At 29.4% G+C, this 18,010-nt stretch overlaps 1 protein-coding gene across 1 annotated transcript in view; it reads left to right on the forward strand.

Moving 5' to 3' along the window:
• Positions 1-18,010, forward strand: part of LOC142329503 (cyclic nucleotide-gated cation channel subunit A-like) — a 448,759-nt gene that overhangs the window by 399,146 nt on the left and 31,603 nt on the right. Inside the window, exon 8 of the mRNA XM_075374177.1 lies at positions 17,716-17,830. Within this exon, the coding sequence (XP_075230292.1) occupies positions 17,716-17,830 (115 nt within the window). The remainder of the gene's footprint in view (positions 1-17,715; positions 17,831-18,010) is intronic.

Genomic DNA, 18,010 nt, shown 5'->3' on the forward strand with positions numbered 1-18,010 from the left:
AATGATCACATTTATCACTTTAAGTGTTACTCGTAAAATTATTAATTATGTTACTCTGAGTGCTTTTTTATTCTATAATGTAATACAGTACGCTACTATAATCTGACGTAGTTATTTCCTATGCAATAGGTCGATGTAGGCGTGTGGGCTTTGACCGACCATAGAGTTGGAATAACTTTAGTTTTAATTATATAGAAATCAAAGTGGTCATCTAGGTTTAGATTTTTTGTTTAGAAATTTTTGTAAACTGGTTTTAAGCATAACCTTGTTTTAATATTTATTTCAATAGCCTTTGTCTTGTTTTTTGTGTTATTTTACATTTTTTAAATTAAAAAAAAATATATGAAAATTTGGTGGCTCATCCATCAGGAGACTTTATTAGTGATTAAAATATTCCCTAAAACTGATTTTAAATAAATTAAAAACGAAATTAAAAAAAAGGTTTTCGAGTTTTTTTTTAGTTTTTTTTTTTTTTAGCTCCCCATCTAAAGGGGGTATTAATTTATTGACTTTATTATTTAACAAAGAACTTTTGGAGTATTAAAATTTGAATTTGCGAAAACATTTTGTTGCAACATTAATAACAATCATAATACTAAATAAACAAAATTAAATTAATACAGTAAAATAAACAAAATTTAATTTTTTTACGAAACTGGTAAAAATTTTTGGCAAACTTTTTTCAATAAATACTAAAAGAGTAAGTGCTATCAAAAAACTAAGGTTTTTAATTTTACACGTAATAGATAACTTGTGATATGAATTTGAATTTAAAATAAATTTTTATAAATTAAAAAATATTTTTTGTTACCACAGGTTATAGTGATTTGAAGACTAATGAATGAATGAAAATATAAATGCAAGAAAAACTCTTATTCTAAAATCCTGTCCTTTTATAAAGCAATATTTAGCTAACCAAAGAATAATAGGTAAAGTAATTTTTTGGGGGGATGGAATGAATATTAAATAAAAACTTTTCGTAATTTGTGATATCGATAAAAAAACTTCAACTTTTGCAAGAAAAGTTTTTTGCTGCAGTGTCCCAATAAAGATTTGAAATTTTATTTTGGCCAAAACACCCCCACCTCTTTCTAAATTTCTAAAAAATTTAATGTATTCTTTCCCCCCGAAAGTATAGTACTGGTCCACCAATTTTTAAGAAAATCGGTCAACCGAATCCAGAGTTATAACACCAAATACAGTCAAACATAAATACGTACAAACGTCCGTCTAACCATACAGATTTTTACTTTTCCTATCGAGCGCTATAACAGAACTCTAGAAGGGAAAGTATTGTAATCGGTCCAGTTTGGGCATATGCGGTTTTCGCCGGATCTTCACGTTTTGACTCTTACGGTACCCAAAAACCGGATGAGAATTTTCCGGATATGCGCGCGCGCGCGTGTGTGTATGTGTTCAGTGTCACATTTTAAATCTACAGAACTACTGGACCGATTTTGACCAAACTTGGTCAGATTACTTCTATATATGGGGCATTGGAACCATTAAATTTTCAACTTAAAAGATCAAGGCGTGAGACGGTAGAGCAAGGTCACCCTCAGTATCTCAAGATTTCGCCTGATTAAGGTCATATTTTACTTAGGCATAATTGTTAAAAATTAAATATAACATATTTGCAAAAAAACGTTTTTCAAAATCGCATCCCCACCCCCAAAAAATGCTGTTGCATTCGTCACGTTTTAGGTGAGAGGTAGAATTAAATAAATGAATAAATAATATTTAAATGTGTAAAAAAAAAAGTAATTCGGTCTGGCCGGGGTCTCGAACTCGATTTCCCGATTGACTCGGTATGTGGTGCGTTAAGCCTAGCGGTTACAACAGTCTGCCGACCGTACAAGCGAAATTTGTTTTATGTAGATTGTGAAATTACATTAGATTACTCAGTGCCGACCGTCGCCGCTAGTACCGTCATACACGCCCGAATTAAATCGGTATGTGCGCGCGTTTTAGTTAGAATCATTGAATTAAATAAATTAAAAATATTATATTTAAATAAAATGATAAATATTTTTAATTAAGTTGTGTGTGTATGTGTATGTCAGCCGTGCATCAGAAGAAAGCCGCGTGACGGGAAAATCCTACAACAGTTGTCAGCTTTTTTGCTTTATACCGGAGAGCATTGAACCGGTACAACCATAGTTTTCGATTTGTGGACTGATATAGAACTATTCTGGCCATTCCAAAGGTTTATTTTACCTACTAACGGTCGACCCACTTTCAGAATTTTGTTGATCCCGTGATAGGCGATCGCTTGTAAACTTCTTTCTTTTTCCTGTTTAGCCTCCGGTAACTACCGTTTTAGATAATACTTCAGAGGATGAATGAGGATGATGTGTATGAGTGTGAATGAAGTGTAGTCTTGTACATTCTCAGTTCGACCATACCTGAGATGTGTGGTTAATTAAACCCAACCACCAAAGAACACCGGTATCCACGATCTAGTATTCAAATCCGTGTAAGAATAGCTGGCTTTACTAGGACTTGAACGCTGGAACTCTCGACTTCCAAATCAGCTGATTTGGGAAGATGCGTTCACCACTAGACCAACCCGGTGGCTTCATCGCTTGTAAACTATAGCGTCATACCATACTCTCCGAAGTGAATACAAGTTGAGGCGGGAAATCCCGTCAATTACTACAAGTAAATAACGATTTCAGATGATGCTGCAGCATATAACGGAATTCTGGCTTACGTAATAGCAACTTCCGCAAAAAATATATTTCTTAAGAGCAGTATTTAATTTTATACATAGTTGAGTATTTATATTTTACAACATATATTTTACCTATTTAAGAATAACACCGACAGATATCCAACAGAAATCGGACATTTAAGAGAAAAGATCCCATTATTAGTTTTTCCAAATTAGAATTTTTTAATTTCAATTAGAAATTTTGAAGCGTTAAAATCTTTCCTGTATTCCATGTAAAATTTCTTCTGATATCAAGGGACGCTTGACATCACTATATCTTAACAGCATATATAAAGTAATGTAATGCAATATCTAAGCGGTTACAGATATAACTGTGAGATTTAAAGATTTAAATTTACATTTATTTAGGTGATCTTTAGTCTAACTATTTAAAACATAATAATGTTTTTTGTTGTAAAACCTTTTTGTAAAGCTGAGCGCATTTCTGTTGTATAACAATAACAAGAATGAAATTACAACCATGAATGAGTGAGTTTTTAGTTAAATTGACGAGGATAACATCTAATATACAATTAAAATTCGGCTCAACGAAAGATAATATTCATATTTCATAATTTTTTTTATTCTTTTCGTTTTTCTTTTAATTAAAAAAATACGAGTACATTATTTTTGCAGAATCATTAACCCTTCAATTGTGTTCAATCGTTACAGTTGCCTTTATAATGATGTCATTCACTGTTTATTCTTTACTCCCTTTACATGTATTTTATTAGGGGAAAAGTTATACTTTTTGTGAGTATATATATATATATATATAAATTATTAATTCAACCCTCAATTTTTGCATATGTATTTGTAAATAATGCTAACCTAAAAATTGATTTACTTACGCAAATCATTATATTTTATTGAGAATAGTTTCCATATTTTCTTCTCGAAGAAAACCTTCATGTAAATATATATAGAGGTAGTTTCAAAGTTCTCGAAGTAGTTCTGTAGCGCGCCAGCACAAGGTTACGCGAACAGCCAGCCTAACCTCTAAATTTTATAATGCAATGTGCCAAGTGACACTGCTATGTTTACATTGAAAGTTAACATTGCAAAGTTTACATTGCTATGTTTTAAATTGAAATTTTTTTGATCAAGTGTGTATAATAGTCTGCGACTAAGTCATGGTTGTAAAGTGTGAACAAAGAAAACATGAAATTTTGCGTTAAGCTAGGAAAATCGGCTGCGACATTCAATTTGTTTCAGTAATGAGGCCATTGCCTCATCGCCACTCCATCGGCTCTTTATGCTCTTGCATTAAGAGTATCCATCGCTCTTGTGTACGACCCAGTCATCGCAGTACAAGAATACATTTCCACGACCGATGACAGGGCTGTAGGTTATTCAAAAGCATGCTCATGGTCTTTTTCGACATCCGCGGTTCACCTAGATTTCGTCCCCTGGTTCATACCGTCAATAAAAAATTTTATTACTAAGTTCTAAGGCGTTTGAAGAAGAACATTTGGCGAAAGCGACCTGATCTGCGGAGTGTGAAGAATTGGATTCTCCACGACGACGTTATATCCAGTCATCTACCACTCCTTATTCGTAATTTTTTTGCAGAAAAATACATTACTGCTTTCGCACTCGCCTTACTCACCAAATTTAGTTCGTATGGATTTCTTCCTTTTCCCGAAGGTGAAACTGTAGCTGATAGCTTAACACTGTTTCCGAGATCCAGAGTGAATCGCAGATTTTTCTCAACTCGCTCGACTTCAAAGCAGCATTCCATAAATTGCAGGAACGCTGGGTTTTGTTATTATTGCGCAGGGTGATTAATTCGAAGGAAATGATCTTCAAACTTACGTAGAAAAAGTATTTTTCTTAAATAAAGCTTGTCCCATAACTTTTTGATATCAACTTCTTTGTATATATAAATGTTAAAACGTGATTCAACTCATCAGAGCAGAGGCACTTTATACATAAACGTTTCTCGATAGAAAAGGATAAATTAATTTATTGTTTTACATTATCTGTCCCGTTTATCTTATATGTGACACATGTAAAACGTTTGTAAAGCATAAAAAGTTCTTCTTCGCCGTGTATGAAAGTAATGATTTTTATTATTCGGTCGCTCTAATGAATAAAGTTATATTGTTATTCGCAGATTTAAATGTTTCCAACATTTGGTCGGAGTTGCTAAACTTATTGTAACATTACATTCAGTTCAGTGAAGCAATAGAAATTAGTTCATTCATTACTTTCCACTTTCCTTAATAAGACTGGTATATTATACTAATTATTTTTGGAAACGGGTATGTTATTTCTGAAGTAATACGTTTCATTTCCAATTTATATAACATTTTTCGGTTATAATGCATAACAAACAATACTCTTTAAGTGTAGATTGAAGAATGAAGACAACCAAATAAAAAATAAGAAAGAAAAGATAATGTTAAACGAAAAAAAATAAAAAGAAGAAAAACAAATAAACGAAATGACTGTTGTAGAAGCATACGCAAGATGAAGTAGGGAGAGTTAAGTTACAAAGTCGATGTGGATGGAAGCAGTTTCAAATTCTGCCAGTTCCACTACCGACACAAGTTCTCAACTTTCTCTGCAGTTTCCATTAAAATACCTTCCTGTTAATCAGCTGTAAATGGACACAGAACACATTAGCCCCTCTCTCTGTACTTTGTCCCAGCCGACATCACCATCCCTGTTCAACCTTGTAGTGTCGATATATAATCTGTATTAATTGCTTTGTGGCATTATACTAATGGTTTTAGAACAAAACCTTAATTAATATTAAATTAATTTTCCACATTGGGTAAGTTAATGTAATAATAATAATAATAATAATAATAATAATAATAATAATAATAATAACTGGAAAGTTCTAAAATAATACTGTAATTTCATTGATTCCATATCATTCATTTACTTCAGTTATTCATTAAATAACTTTTATAAATTTCAATTTTACAGGAAACTTACGGAATTTGTACTATGTCATATATTATAAAATTTATGTAGATATATATCCAATCTTACTGTTTATTTATTACCCAATATATTTATCATGCGTATCATCAAATCGTTGCACTAAACTGTTTGTATTTAAACAGAATAGATAAAACAATCTCGGATTGGATTAATAAATCTGAATTCATAAAAAATAAATATTAATTTAAATAATTGAATTAAAAGCAATATCTATTATGACATATTTGATTGAATCATGATGAATTTGGTTCGAATTGCCTGTTCTTATTAGTAAGCATATGGAAACCTGAATTTTCCATTGAAGCGAATAATCGACTATGATACACTGTAAAAATTATAGCCTAACTGATATGTGTTATAACTATTATTGTTTTGTATCATATCGTATTGTATGTAGAATTATTCTGTATTTAGGTTGTTTAGATCAGAATAACAATCATTAGTGCTCAAGTCACGGCTTCTGCTAATGGTGCTTCTGCTCAATGACTGAATATCAGTAGAAAGAAATTTGTGTGCCTTACAAATAAATATGTTTAGTATAATTGTAGTGTTATTATACATTTTTTCATAATTAGTTTTTAATTTTGTATAAAAAAGTAAACGAAAAATGAAATTTTCTTACTATTTATAATTTAAATATATTTATAATTAATTTCTATAATATTTATATCTTTTATTTTTTTTTTTTTTAATTTTTAGCCAATAAAATTAAATAAATAATTAAATGTATATTATCACAATTCCTTAGAAATTTACTGTTTGCAGTTCAAATTATATACTCCTCACGTTCCTTCTACTTTATTCTAATTTCAAAGTTGTTTTTTTTATCTCCTATTGAATGTAATTAATTTTTTAGGGTTTTATTTCTTGTATTCAATAAATTTATTTTTTCTATGGCTGCATTATAACCTTTGAATTACACGGCTAGAACCTATGTCATAATAAGAGTTATTATGAAACAAGTTTCTGTAATGATAACAAATGTTCAACCAATCAAAAGCGTACTCTTTTCAGCCACTGACCAATCAGAAGCGGGTATTGTTTAATGTATCAGCCGCATCGTCACTTTGATTTTAATCCGATATAGTAGTTAGAAATCAGATATTAATTCGAAAATATTCCAATAGGTAAAAAAGTTCTTATATTACACCCTTTATCTTTTTCTTAATTAACGGATTCTGAAGAAGGAATGTTTTTAACACCGATAGATATTAAAGAAAAGGGAGAACTTGTGAATAACAGCTTAAGAAATGTATTACTTTAATATATTTTTTTGAAAAAATTAAAGAAAGATATTCCTTAAACAACGTATTTAATAATTTATTAAAAGGTTTTATTTAACTCGCTTTAGGAATAATCAAATCTTGCTATATCTTTTGGTCTATCTTATGAAAATCAATGAAATTTGGTACACGTATGTAACTTCGATCACAATACAACACTACGGTGTCGGGATTTGATATGACCCACCCCCACGCCACCACGCGCTACCCCTACGCTAAATTCATGCATTTAGTTGAAAATTTTCATTTCCCATGAACTATCGTATGAAAATAATTGAAATTTGATTTCAACGTAACTTCGATGTGTAAAAATAATTATTTTTACTTTTTTAAAAGCTGTTATTTTTAGTCTTAAAAAAAAATACAAAAATATATTTGATTACTAATAATTTTTTTTAAATAAGCTTTAATTTAACTAATTTAATGTTAACATTAAAAAAAGGAAACAAATTAGAAAACCCCTCTAAAAAGTAAAAAAATAAGAATTAGATCAAATTGAGAATTTTAAACAAAAAAATATATTAACAAATATAAAAAAAGCACTGAAAAGTAAAAAAATAAATTATATAGATATCTAATAAATAACCAATAAATAAAAAATAAATAAATGTAATAATTATTGAATTTTAAAATTAAAAGTAATGAAAATATTTAGTTAAATTAAAGCGTGGCGCAGTTTTTATAATAATGTTTTCGAATAAGTATTTATAGACATTTGCTGTATTTTAAAATATATGTTTTGTTTAATGAGGTTGTTTAGTTATATGTATATACTTTATTTATTTGTAATAAAATAACTCAAGTTTTAATTCATAGATGGTTCAAATTTGCACGGAGATGACCTTTAAGAGTTAATAAGATTAAAAATAAAAATTAAATTTAGAAATCTTGCACAAAGTTATTACATTTTCAAGGTAATCTGAAAAATTATTAATTTTTATAATTGTAATCGTAATTATGAATTCATTAAATAAAAATTCATAGTTAATTAAAATGAAACTTTTAGCGGAAAGAGGGCGTTCAATTTGGCTTAGATTACAAGCAGATTTCGAAGATGAACTGCAGCTATATGAGAACACGTACAAAGAAAGCGAGTGGGTGCATTTTCCCATATTGTTACTTGTAGCTAGTCAGTCTCAACTGGAGAGGTTCCAGCAGACCTTTCCGCCTCCTCGCGTCGTTATTGAAAATGAAAATGAAGATTAATTTTTGTAAAAATAAATGTTGTGTTGTTTTAAATAAAATATAAAAACTGCCCCACGCTTTTATTTAACTAAATATTTTCATTACTTTTAATTTTAAAATTCAATAATTATTACATTTATTTATTTTTTATTTATTGGTTATTTATTAGATATTTATATAATTTATTTTTTTACTTTTCAGTGCTTTTTTTATATTTGTTAATATATTTTTTTGTTTAAAATTCTCAATTTGATCTAATTCTTATTTTTTTTACTTTTTAGAGGGATTTTCTCATTTGTTTCCTTTTTTTAATGTTAATATTAATATTAGTTAAATAAAAGCTTTTTTAAAAAATAATTTTTTTATGTAATCAAATATACTTTTTTAATTTTTTTTAATATTTTTTTTTTAAATCAATAATCCCAATGCTTTCTTAGCCGTAGAAAAAATACAGTATGTAACTCCTTATAATGCCCATTAATGTACTCTTGTGAAGTTTACGACACTCGCCAAGGTTCGTCTCATAACTTACTTCACTCGTGCAATGACGGCTATCATTATAGGCTCGTTGCATAGTATTATCACATATTATTATTGAAAATAAATGAATTTTTTTTTTTGAAAGAATATTGACAGGAATCTTGCACAGTATTTCTTTGGGAAGTTTTTAACCCGACTGGTTAAATCGATTCAGAAAAAAAAAATGTAAATAATAAAAACTATTTTAATATTCGTAAAATCATATTCTACAGATTTAAATTACATCAATTCTTTGTTTTGTAAAAATATTACTTTTTTCATTTACTTTATTTCATAAACGAGTTAAAATATATTTTTAAGATAAGGTTATTGGAATATATATTTTTACTTTTCCATACAGTTGATGAAAAAAAACAAGCATAAAACAACAGTAAGCAGTTAATTTAAAAAGTTTGATTAAAATTTTAAAAATAAGATTAAAGTTTTACAAGTTATATTTTTTCTTTAAAAAAAAAAAAGTTAAAAAAATACATCAATATTATTAATGTAAGTTGAAATATTTATTCAGGTCATTATTATTATTATTATTTTAATTATACAAAGTATAATTAGTTATAAAATAAATGAATTGCAACTTTTAAATATAACCCAACAGAAATATTCAACCTAAAGTGCCAAAATTAACAACAAAAATCACATTAAATTTAAATAATAAGAGATAGCTGTCCTACGTGATTGTTGATGTGAAATAATAAATAAAAGATTTCAAAAACCGTTTTCATAAAAAAAAATCTCTTAATTTAAAACTTGATGTGCATTTCGATTGTTAAACAGTCATCATCAGTTGTTACAAGGAGAATAAATAAAGATCAATATTGATATAAAAACTAAAAAATTAAAAGTTTAATTAATTGTCCTCTGTCTTCAGGCAGGTTCTCAAACAAGCTGGTAAGACCTCCGTAGCGCGAGTGGTAGCGTCTCGGCCTTTCATCCGGACGTTCCGGGTTCGAATCCCGGTCAGGCGTGGGATTTTTACACGCTATATAATTGTCATTTTCATCTCATCCTCTAAAGCACTGAAGCAATACGTAACGGTAGTCTGAAGACAAAAAACAAACAGAAGTTCTGATTTTTATAGTCTTCCATGCTTCAAGATTTCTCTGCCGGCTTCTTAGTGTTACCATAGAACCATTGCTTCATTCGATTTTAATTGAATTTATCGTTTCTGTTTTATTCCTCCACTATTCTCTCAATTATGATCTTCGGCAGACATTCTTTTTCCTACAATTTTCCTAGAAAATCAATCATTCTTCTTATATTATTAAGCACTTTCCTTCCTTCTCCAATCCTTTGCAATACTCCTTCATTTTTTACTTTATTCTCCTATCTTTTACCTTCCATTCTTTTATTATACTATCCATTCTAATCTTCTTTCACCCTTCTTCTTTAATGACGATTTTTCAGCACCGTATGATGCCACACTCCACATATAGTACTTTCCCAGTTTCTTCCTTAATTCTTTGATTAATGTCCACAGAGTAACCTTCTCTCTGGCTAAAATCTGGCTTTTCCTATATTATTCTAATTATTACCTCTGTTGCGCATATCCAGTTTCTATGCTTTTGAGACACTTATACTAATTGCTCTAAACGCTCCCGTTCAATCTGTTTAAATATCCTTCGAAAAGAAAAAAAGACAGAATTTACGAACATTGAAAATGTCCCTTCGCGGATAAAAGTTAACTAAGTACCCTTATAAAATTAATATGGGGTTAGCCTACAAACTTTGCCAAATAGTCAATAGTTCAAAAAAATTAGACATTTACTTAACTTTTACGTCAAGTACTATTTACGTGACTTAACTAAAGTTGTCACAAACAGAAACGGAAACCAATTAATTAAGGGAAGCCTAACAAAAGGTTTAAAGGGGTTTCAAGAGTAAAAAATCTTTCTTTTCATTTAATAGGCTAAAAAAGAAGGTAAAAAATTAATTTTAAAATAAAGAATAATTTTTTCACGGCAAAAAAAAACAATTTTTCAGAAAACATTATTTTTTCTGATTCCTAGAAAACTAAGACGAGAAAAAAGTATTAAAAAAAATTAACATTGAAATAAAAAAATTAATTAATCAGTAACCAATAGCAACTAATTATTGAAAAAAGTATGTCTATATTATTTTTATAAAATTAAGGAAGTAGTAAATTTTAAGGTGACCAAGGGTTTGAAGTAAGTTTGCTGTTGATGTACAGAAGAAATTGTAGAGGGATGGGAACAGACACTGGAAACGATTATATGCACTGTTTTTTGCGAACGATCAGGTGGAGTTGGCTAATGATGCTGAGGATATCTCCTATATGCTAAGGAAATTAAGAGATGAATACCTTAAATGGGGCATAAAAATTAATTTAAGAGAAACGGGATACGTTGTGGTAGGTGAGAGAGGAGAGGATTTAAATTTGGAGGCGGAGGGGGTGCAAGATTGTGGCAAGATTAAGTACCTGACAACACTTACTTATGAGAATAAAGTGTGTGAGGTTGATATCAGAGCTAGGATTGGTCAGGGAAGATGTAGAATTGGTTCGGAGATTGAATAACTCTGGTCATCAAAGATAACAGTCAGAACTAAACAGATGTTTATTTTGGTAGCTGAACCTATTGTGACTTTTGGCTCATAGTCCTAGCCAATGACCAAAAGGAATAGGGAGTGTTCACAGCCTTTGGAAATGGATTTTTTCCCTAGGGCGAACCTACTTTCAAAACTAAACCGAATAAGGAATGAGGTAATTAGAATTGGGTTATAAAGGACAAATTCCGTAGTAAAAGAATCGAATGAAAACAATTAATTTGTTTTCATTGAAATCAGCTGATTTGGAAGCCGAGAGTTCCAGCGTTCAAGTCCTAGTAAAGCCAGTTATTTTTACACGGATTTGAATACTAGATCGTGGATACCGGTGTTCTTTGGTGGTTGGGTTTAATTAACCACACATCTTAGGAATGGTCGAACTGAGAATGTACAAAACTACACTTCATTTACACTCATACATATCATCCTCATTCATCCTCTGAAGTATTATCTAAACGGTAGTTACCGGAGGCTAAACAGGAAAAAAAGAGAGGATGAAGGAAGAGAGAGAAAAAGTGGAGGGTGACTGGATGGACAGAAAAGTATAGAGATCTAGATGCGGGATGTAGTGCAATCATTAGGATCCTCGATTAAAATAAAATAAGTAAGAAATAAAAAAATAAAACCAACTAACCCACCGAGTTGGTCTAGTGCTAAATTCGTCGTGGTAAATCAACTGATTTTCAAATCGAAAGTTCTCAGGTTCGTATTCTAATAAAGTTAGTTGCTTTTATACGGCTAAAGCAAAATCTTATACTAACATCTAATATCTTATACTTGATTGTGAGTTGTATAAAAAGTAGCATTCTAGAACAATCTTGACCTTTGACCCCGACTTTTTTTGCCTTTATCTTGGTTTTTTACTTTTGACCTTGACCTATATGACCTATAATTTTTTGAGGGATTAACTCGCCATTTTTTTTTTTGGGGGGGGGAGATTACGTGATCAGATTTTTTTGATTACGTAATCAATTTTTTTTCATATAACATAACCTAAATCTTTGCTCCTCCGGCCGCTAGGAGCGCTAATTTCGAACCGTAAACAAAATAATTGATACCCCAGCAGCTAACAGCGGTAGTATCACAATAAAAAATTATCATATGTTTAAAATACGTCATATCACTTCTTTGGAAATTTTTTTCAATACACGTATAGTTATCTGGTGATAATATATTTACGTATAATACATATGCCTCATCCGGTAATATCATCGTATTGGAATATTCTTGCTTACTAATTAACTTGTTTATTTGAAAGTTATCACAATGACAAGGCCAGCGGTTATATATATATATACTTACCAAATTTTCATCACATTCATTTCCGCGCTTTTAGTCTTCTACTTTGTGTACTTTGTTTATGTTCTTACCTCTTTGATCTTCACCGTCATCATTATTGTCTCGGTAAGTGAAACGATTTTTATTAATAAATATAAGTAAATAATAATTATGGTATTTAAATATTAAATGTAAATAATAGTTATGCTATTTGAATATTAAATGCAGATAAAAATAATTATGTATTTTAAATAATATTTATAAAATTACGCACTTCATATGTTCCTCTTCTCTAGTTTAATTACGCACATTAAATAATATTTATAAGCAAATGTACTAGTTTAGGTTTTATAATGTAAAATATTAATTGCACTCTAGAAATAAAATTAATACTTGTAGCGGTTGTTAGAGTTAAAATTAATATAATAAAATAAATAACAATAATTATAGTCTTTAGATATTAAATTTAGTACAAAAAGTTCACTTCATACTTTCTAGTATAATTACAAAATTTTTATATTTTCCAAATTTTAATTACGTATTTTATATATTCTACTACTTTAAATAAAATTTATAAGCAGATATACTTGCTAACATTGTTAAAATAAGATAATATTTGAAAAATTACGCATTATTTACAGCTTAATTATATTTTATATTATACTTCCACACATATCTGTTAAATAATTATGTGTTGCAAATAATATTAAAATAATAGGTTGTAATTTACGTCTAAATAAATCTTCTTTGATAAGATGCTAATAACGAAAAATGAACTTGATTTGTGGCAGTGCTAGTCTAAATAATAGCAACAAAATAACAAGAACAAAATCGTGTTTCTCAATAAGATGAGAATTAAAAAGGAACGCGCACTTGTTATATACAAATATACACTACTATCTGTTTTATTTAAAATAATATTTACCGATATACGTATCTGTTTAATTTCTATAAAATAAGATATTAATTGTAAAATTACGCACTTTTATTTTCGAGTTTAAAAATAAAATTAATATTTACGACCCATTCTTAGAGTTAAAATAATATTTGTTTAAAAATAAATTAACTGCGAATTGCACGTCTGTGATGCGAATTTATATATAATTTTTACAAATAATAATTACGCACTTTTTTATATTTTATTATATTTTTCATTTTAAGTTTCCACATTAAATACTAAAAATTATGCATTATTTGCAGTTTAATTCAGTTGCTGGAAATAAAATTAAAGTAACAGATTAAAATATAAGTTTAAACAAATCTTCTTTGTTAAAATACTAATAATGTAAAATGAATTTGATTTGTTGCAGCGCTATTTTATCAACATCAGCAACAAGATCGTAATCAATAAAAAGAGAATAATTTTACAGATGGAACGTTCCGCCACTTCACTCGTTAAAAACATGGTCGGCGAAAGCATTATTAACGTTATTAGAGTCTGGCTAGTTAGTCTATAATATCCTGCTTGAAATGATCGATGATCAAAAACGGAGGATGATAGCGGGGAGTGAATGCACGTCATTTGTAAAATACTGCGTCTTAGTAAATCTTGATCGTATCAGATTTGCCATCAAAAACAATCGATTATATTTGCTAGTATGCAGTATTCTATCGAGGATAAAAGACATAATCCATAAACTGGATTAAATTCGTATATTGGACGCAAAAATTAATAAGCGAATGTTTTTTTGTTAAAACCTTAGACAGGTTTGTTAGTAGCCGTTACCACAATTCTTACTTCTTATATTTTGGCCTCAATAAAATCCTGTAGTGACATTCACATGTCAAAAAATAGAATTATTATAGAAATAGATTTTATTATCCCCGTTTCTATTTCTATTAATGAAACTATTATTTTTCTGAAAATTGTAATAAGACCCTGTTTGTTGCAAATGTCAATCTATCACAATCAACTAGAAAACGTGCACTTGTTGAAAACGAAGAAACTTTATTTGAAGAAATCCTATTTGAGAGCGTAAACATAAGAAGTTTAAAACCGACTGCTACATCACCATCTTTCATCAACTCTGTCTAGAACGAGACCGCGTCCCGTATACGTAGAGGATGGTCAAACGCCATCTACTTCTGGAACTGGACGCGGTAAACCGGCTTCCCCTGAAATAGTCGATCTCATTCCTAGAGTTGAGACATTTATGAAGGATAATGAAGTACCATCCACCTCTGGGGCTGATCGACCCAATTGTCTCATACAGAAACAGGCGTCTGTCATCCTAGAATTCCAGCGTTTGTAGTAGATGATTAAGTGTGATCCACTTTTGAAAGACCACGCGTGTCTCCTGTCGAGACAGCCATCTCCCATCCCAGACTGGGAAGAGGTGAAGAAGTCTTAACCATAAATGATTCCAACAGCCGTTGATAGTGAGACTTATAGGTTTAATTTGCTAAATTTTACTCATTAGAACTCCATTGTATAACGGATTAGAAAGAGTCGATTGGAAGAATTGATATTAACACCTTATCAGCCCAAAACCGGCCACTTTTCTCATCCTAACTTCAGTTTGTAAGACGTTAAAGTCGAAGTGGCTTATGATTTCAACTTTAGAGGATAACCAAATGGGTATCCTCACTGAAAGCACCAAACTTCTACCAGTATCCTTCTTTACATACTCTTCAGCATATCCTATTGGTCTAAAAAAATTTGACGAAGTCGAAGTAGATGAATTCTGGTCATTTAAGAAACCACAGAGAGGGACTAAATGGTCTTTAAAAGAGGCTTTACTCGAGGGTGTTGAGGAAAGATTCCCTCTATCGTACGAACAGAACATACACGTACTGTCGGACTATTTTCAAATAGACCTTGAGTGTGTTGTCAAGGTCTATTCATACCGCGATTGATTATTTAATTAAAATTGAATTATTTAAAACGAAAGAGATCGTAGGAAAGAATTTCAATGAGTGGTACGGTCAGGCAATCAATTGTGCCGCCTTCGTGGCAAAAGAAGGATGCGAAACTCGCTTCGTTCGATGACCGTAGGTTGATAAAAAAGTAAAAACGGACAAAGGCTCGAAAAGTGTCGTCCGTAAAATAGCTATAGTCAAGCCACTTCTAAAATAAACTTTTATATACGCCTTCAAAGCTGAAGTTATGTAGTTTTACAATTATTATCAATATTAATAACTATATAATTATTATTAACAGTATTATTATTATCATACAAAATTTAAAATATAATTTAAATTAATAGAAAAATGTAGTGTATAAATTTAATTAGTTTATAGTATGTATTTATTTATATTTATATTATAGGTTTGTGAGTTTCAATTAACCACACATCTCAGGAAAATTGTTGATCTGAGACTGTACCAGACTTCACTTAATTTACATTCATACGTATCATCCTCACTCATTTTCTCAAGTAATACCTTACGATAGTTCCGGAGGCTAAACATAAACAGAGAGAGATGGGACAAGCTGCATTCAAGTGTTCTGTGACCTTGAAGAGAGTATAATTCGTTATCGAACGTGAAGCTCCATCTCTCATTTAAACCAACGCTGCATATTCTTATCTGTCACTTCAAAGTAGAATCATCCGATAAAATCGTATATAGTTCCAGACTCTAAGATCTTTATTGTATTCTGTTTATCATATAATTTACTAGCAAACATTTTGAATATACTATAAAAAGATAAAAATAAATGTAATATATTTAATCACCAATATAATTGTTATTGTAGGGTTTAACCTTTAATAATAAAATTTGTTGTGATTTTTTTCCTTCCTTGTACGAAGTAAAGTAAAATATCGCGAGAAATTTCAGATTTCAATGGAAATATCCATTTTAACCATTCCTGAATCCATTTCGACTAGTTTCATTTGATGTCTGTACGTATGTATCTCGCGCATAACTCAAAAAAGATTAGCCATAGAATGTTTAAATTTTGGATTTAGGATTGTTATTACATCTAGTTGTGCACCTCCCCTTTTGATTTTAATCGACTGGACTAAAAGTGTCCAAAAAAAGCCAAAAATCAAAATAATTTGAATTTTGGACTTTTTCTTAACTACATTAATAAGCCCTCATTGAGAGCTTTTCAAAAATTTATCATAAGTGGCACTTCATTTTCATTGATTCCAGAGTTACAACGGAGTCAAAATCTAATTAATGAAATATTTTGATGTTACAAAGAGAAGGCATGTCGGTTCAAATCAAACTTCATCTCGTTTTTTTTAACTTTTTTTTTTAATTTAAGTAAATTGATTTATTAATAATTATTAATCTCCGATTATAAAAAAAAAATTACGATAAATAATATTTCAATAACAATTTTAAAAAAAAATTAAAAAATATCAGAAGTTATTAATGAAATAAAATTTTACGTACTTTTCATTTTAAAAAAAAATGTGTATATGCAATTTAATAGGCATACAAGGAAGTCATGTGGTGTCCACAGCAGATATTTTTTTTTAAAGAAATTTATTCTATTAAATTCTTTTAAAAGAGGTTTAGAAAAGCAGGAAAGATAACGGGAGGGTGCATTATTTTGAAAGGGGTGAAGTTGATTAAAATTTTACTCGCGTGTGATTTTCAACTTTAACAATAAGGGTAAGATTAAATTTTAAGTTTTACATAGATGTAGGTAAAGTTTGCCCACATGTTTGTTTATTATCTTTGGTTGTTTATCTGTTATTTTATATATTATTTTAGATGTATAAACGAAACTAGGTTTCATTTATTTAATAATATAATCAATAATTTTCTAATTATACTTTAAATTAAAATGATTTTAATTGATAAAAAATTCAATGAGTTTGTTATTGTCGTAAAAAGTTTAAAAATGATGTTCACCATTATTTTGACGATTTGTATCGTTAATTTATTTTGATCCGTTTCATTGTTTAAAAGTAATTAGAAAAAAATAAAATTACATGACCGTAATAATAATAATAAGGTTTAATTATGATTTAAATCATTAGAAAAAACAACCAAAAACTAATCACTAAATAAAAGAATTCCTCATCAAAAAAAAGTAGATGAAGCTACCCCAAACTCCAACTTTACTGATAATTAATAACACAAAATGAAAGAAAAAACCCCTCCCCTTTTGGTGACCCCTTTATAACCCCTCTTGGGTGAAAGGGGGTTATAATTAAAAAACTGTATTTCTTAAGTACTGTATACATAATAAGCATTATTATTTTAATTAATTATAATTAAAATGTATGTTTCTTTTTCTAGAGAGAAATTTAGAAACATTGCAAAGAAGATTTGCGAGATTAATGGCCGAATATTTAAGTCATCAAGTCAAAATCAAACAGAGATTGACTAGAGTAGAACACCAACAAACTACGAGGTAAGATTTTTTTCTGATAACAAAATAATAATAAAGTATTGAAATAATAATTTCTGTTAAATAAAACAAAAACACCCTTATTCTTAGGAAAGGGAATGAAAATAATATTTCCTTGGCCCTAACTGCACTTTAAAGCATGAAATGTTATGTTATGAAATTTATAAATAATATTCTTTCCGA

The sequence above is a fragment of the Lycorma delicatula genome, chromosome 8 (genome assembly GCF_047948215.1).
Source record: "Lycorma delicatula isolate Av1 chromosome 8, ASM4794821v1, whole genome shotgun sequence".
NCBI lineage: Eukaryota > Metazoa > Arthropoda > Insecta > Hemiptera > Fulgoridae > Lycorma > Lycorma delicatula.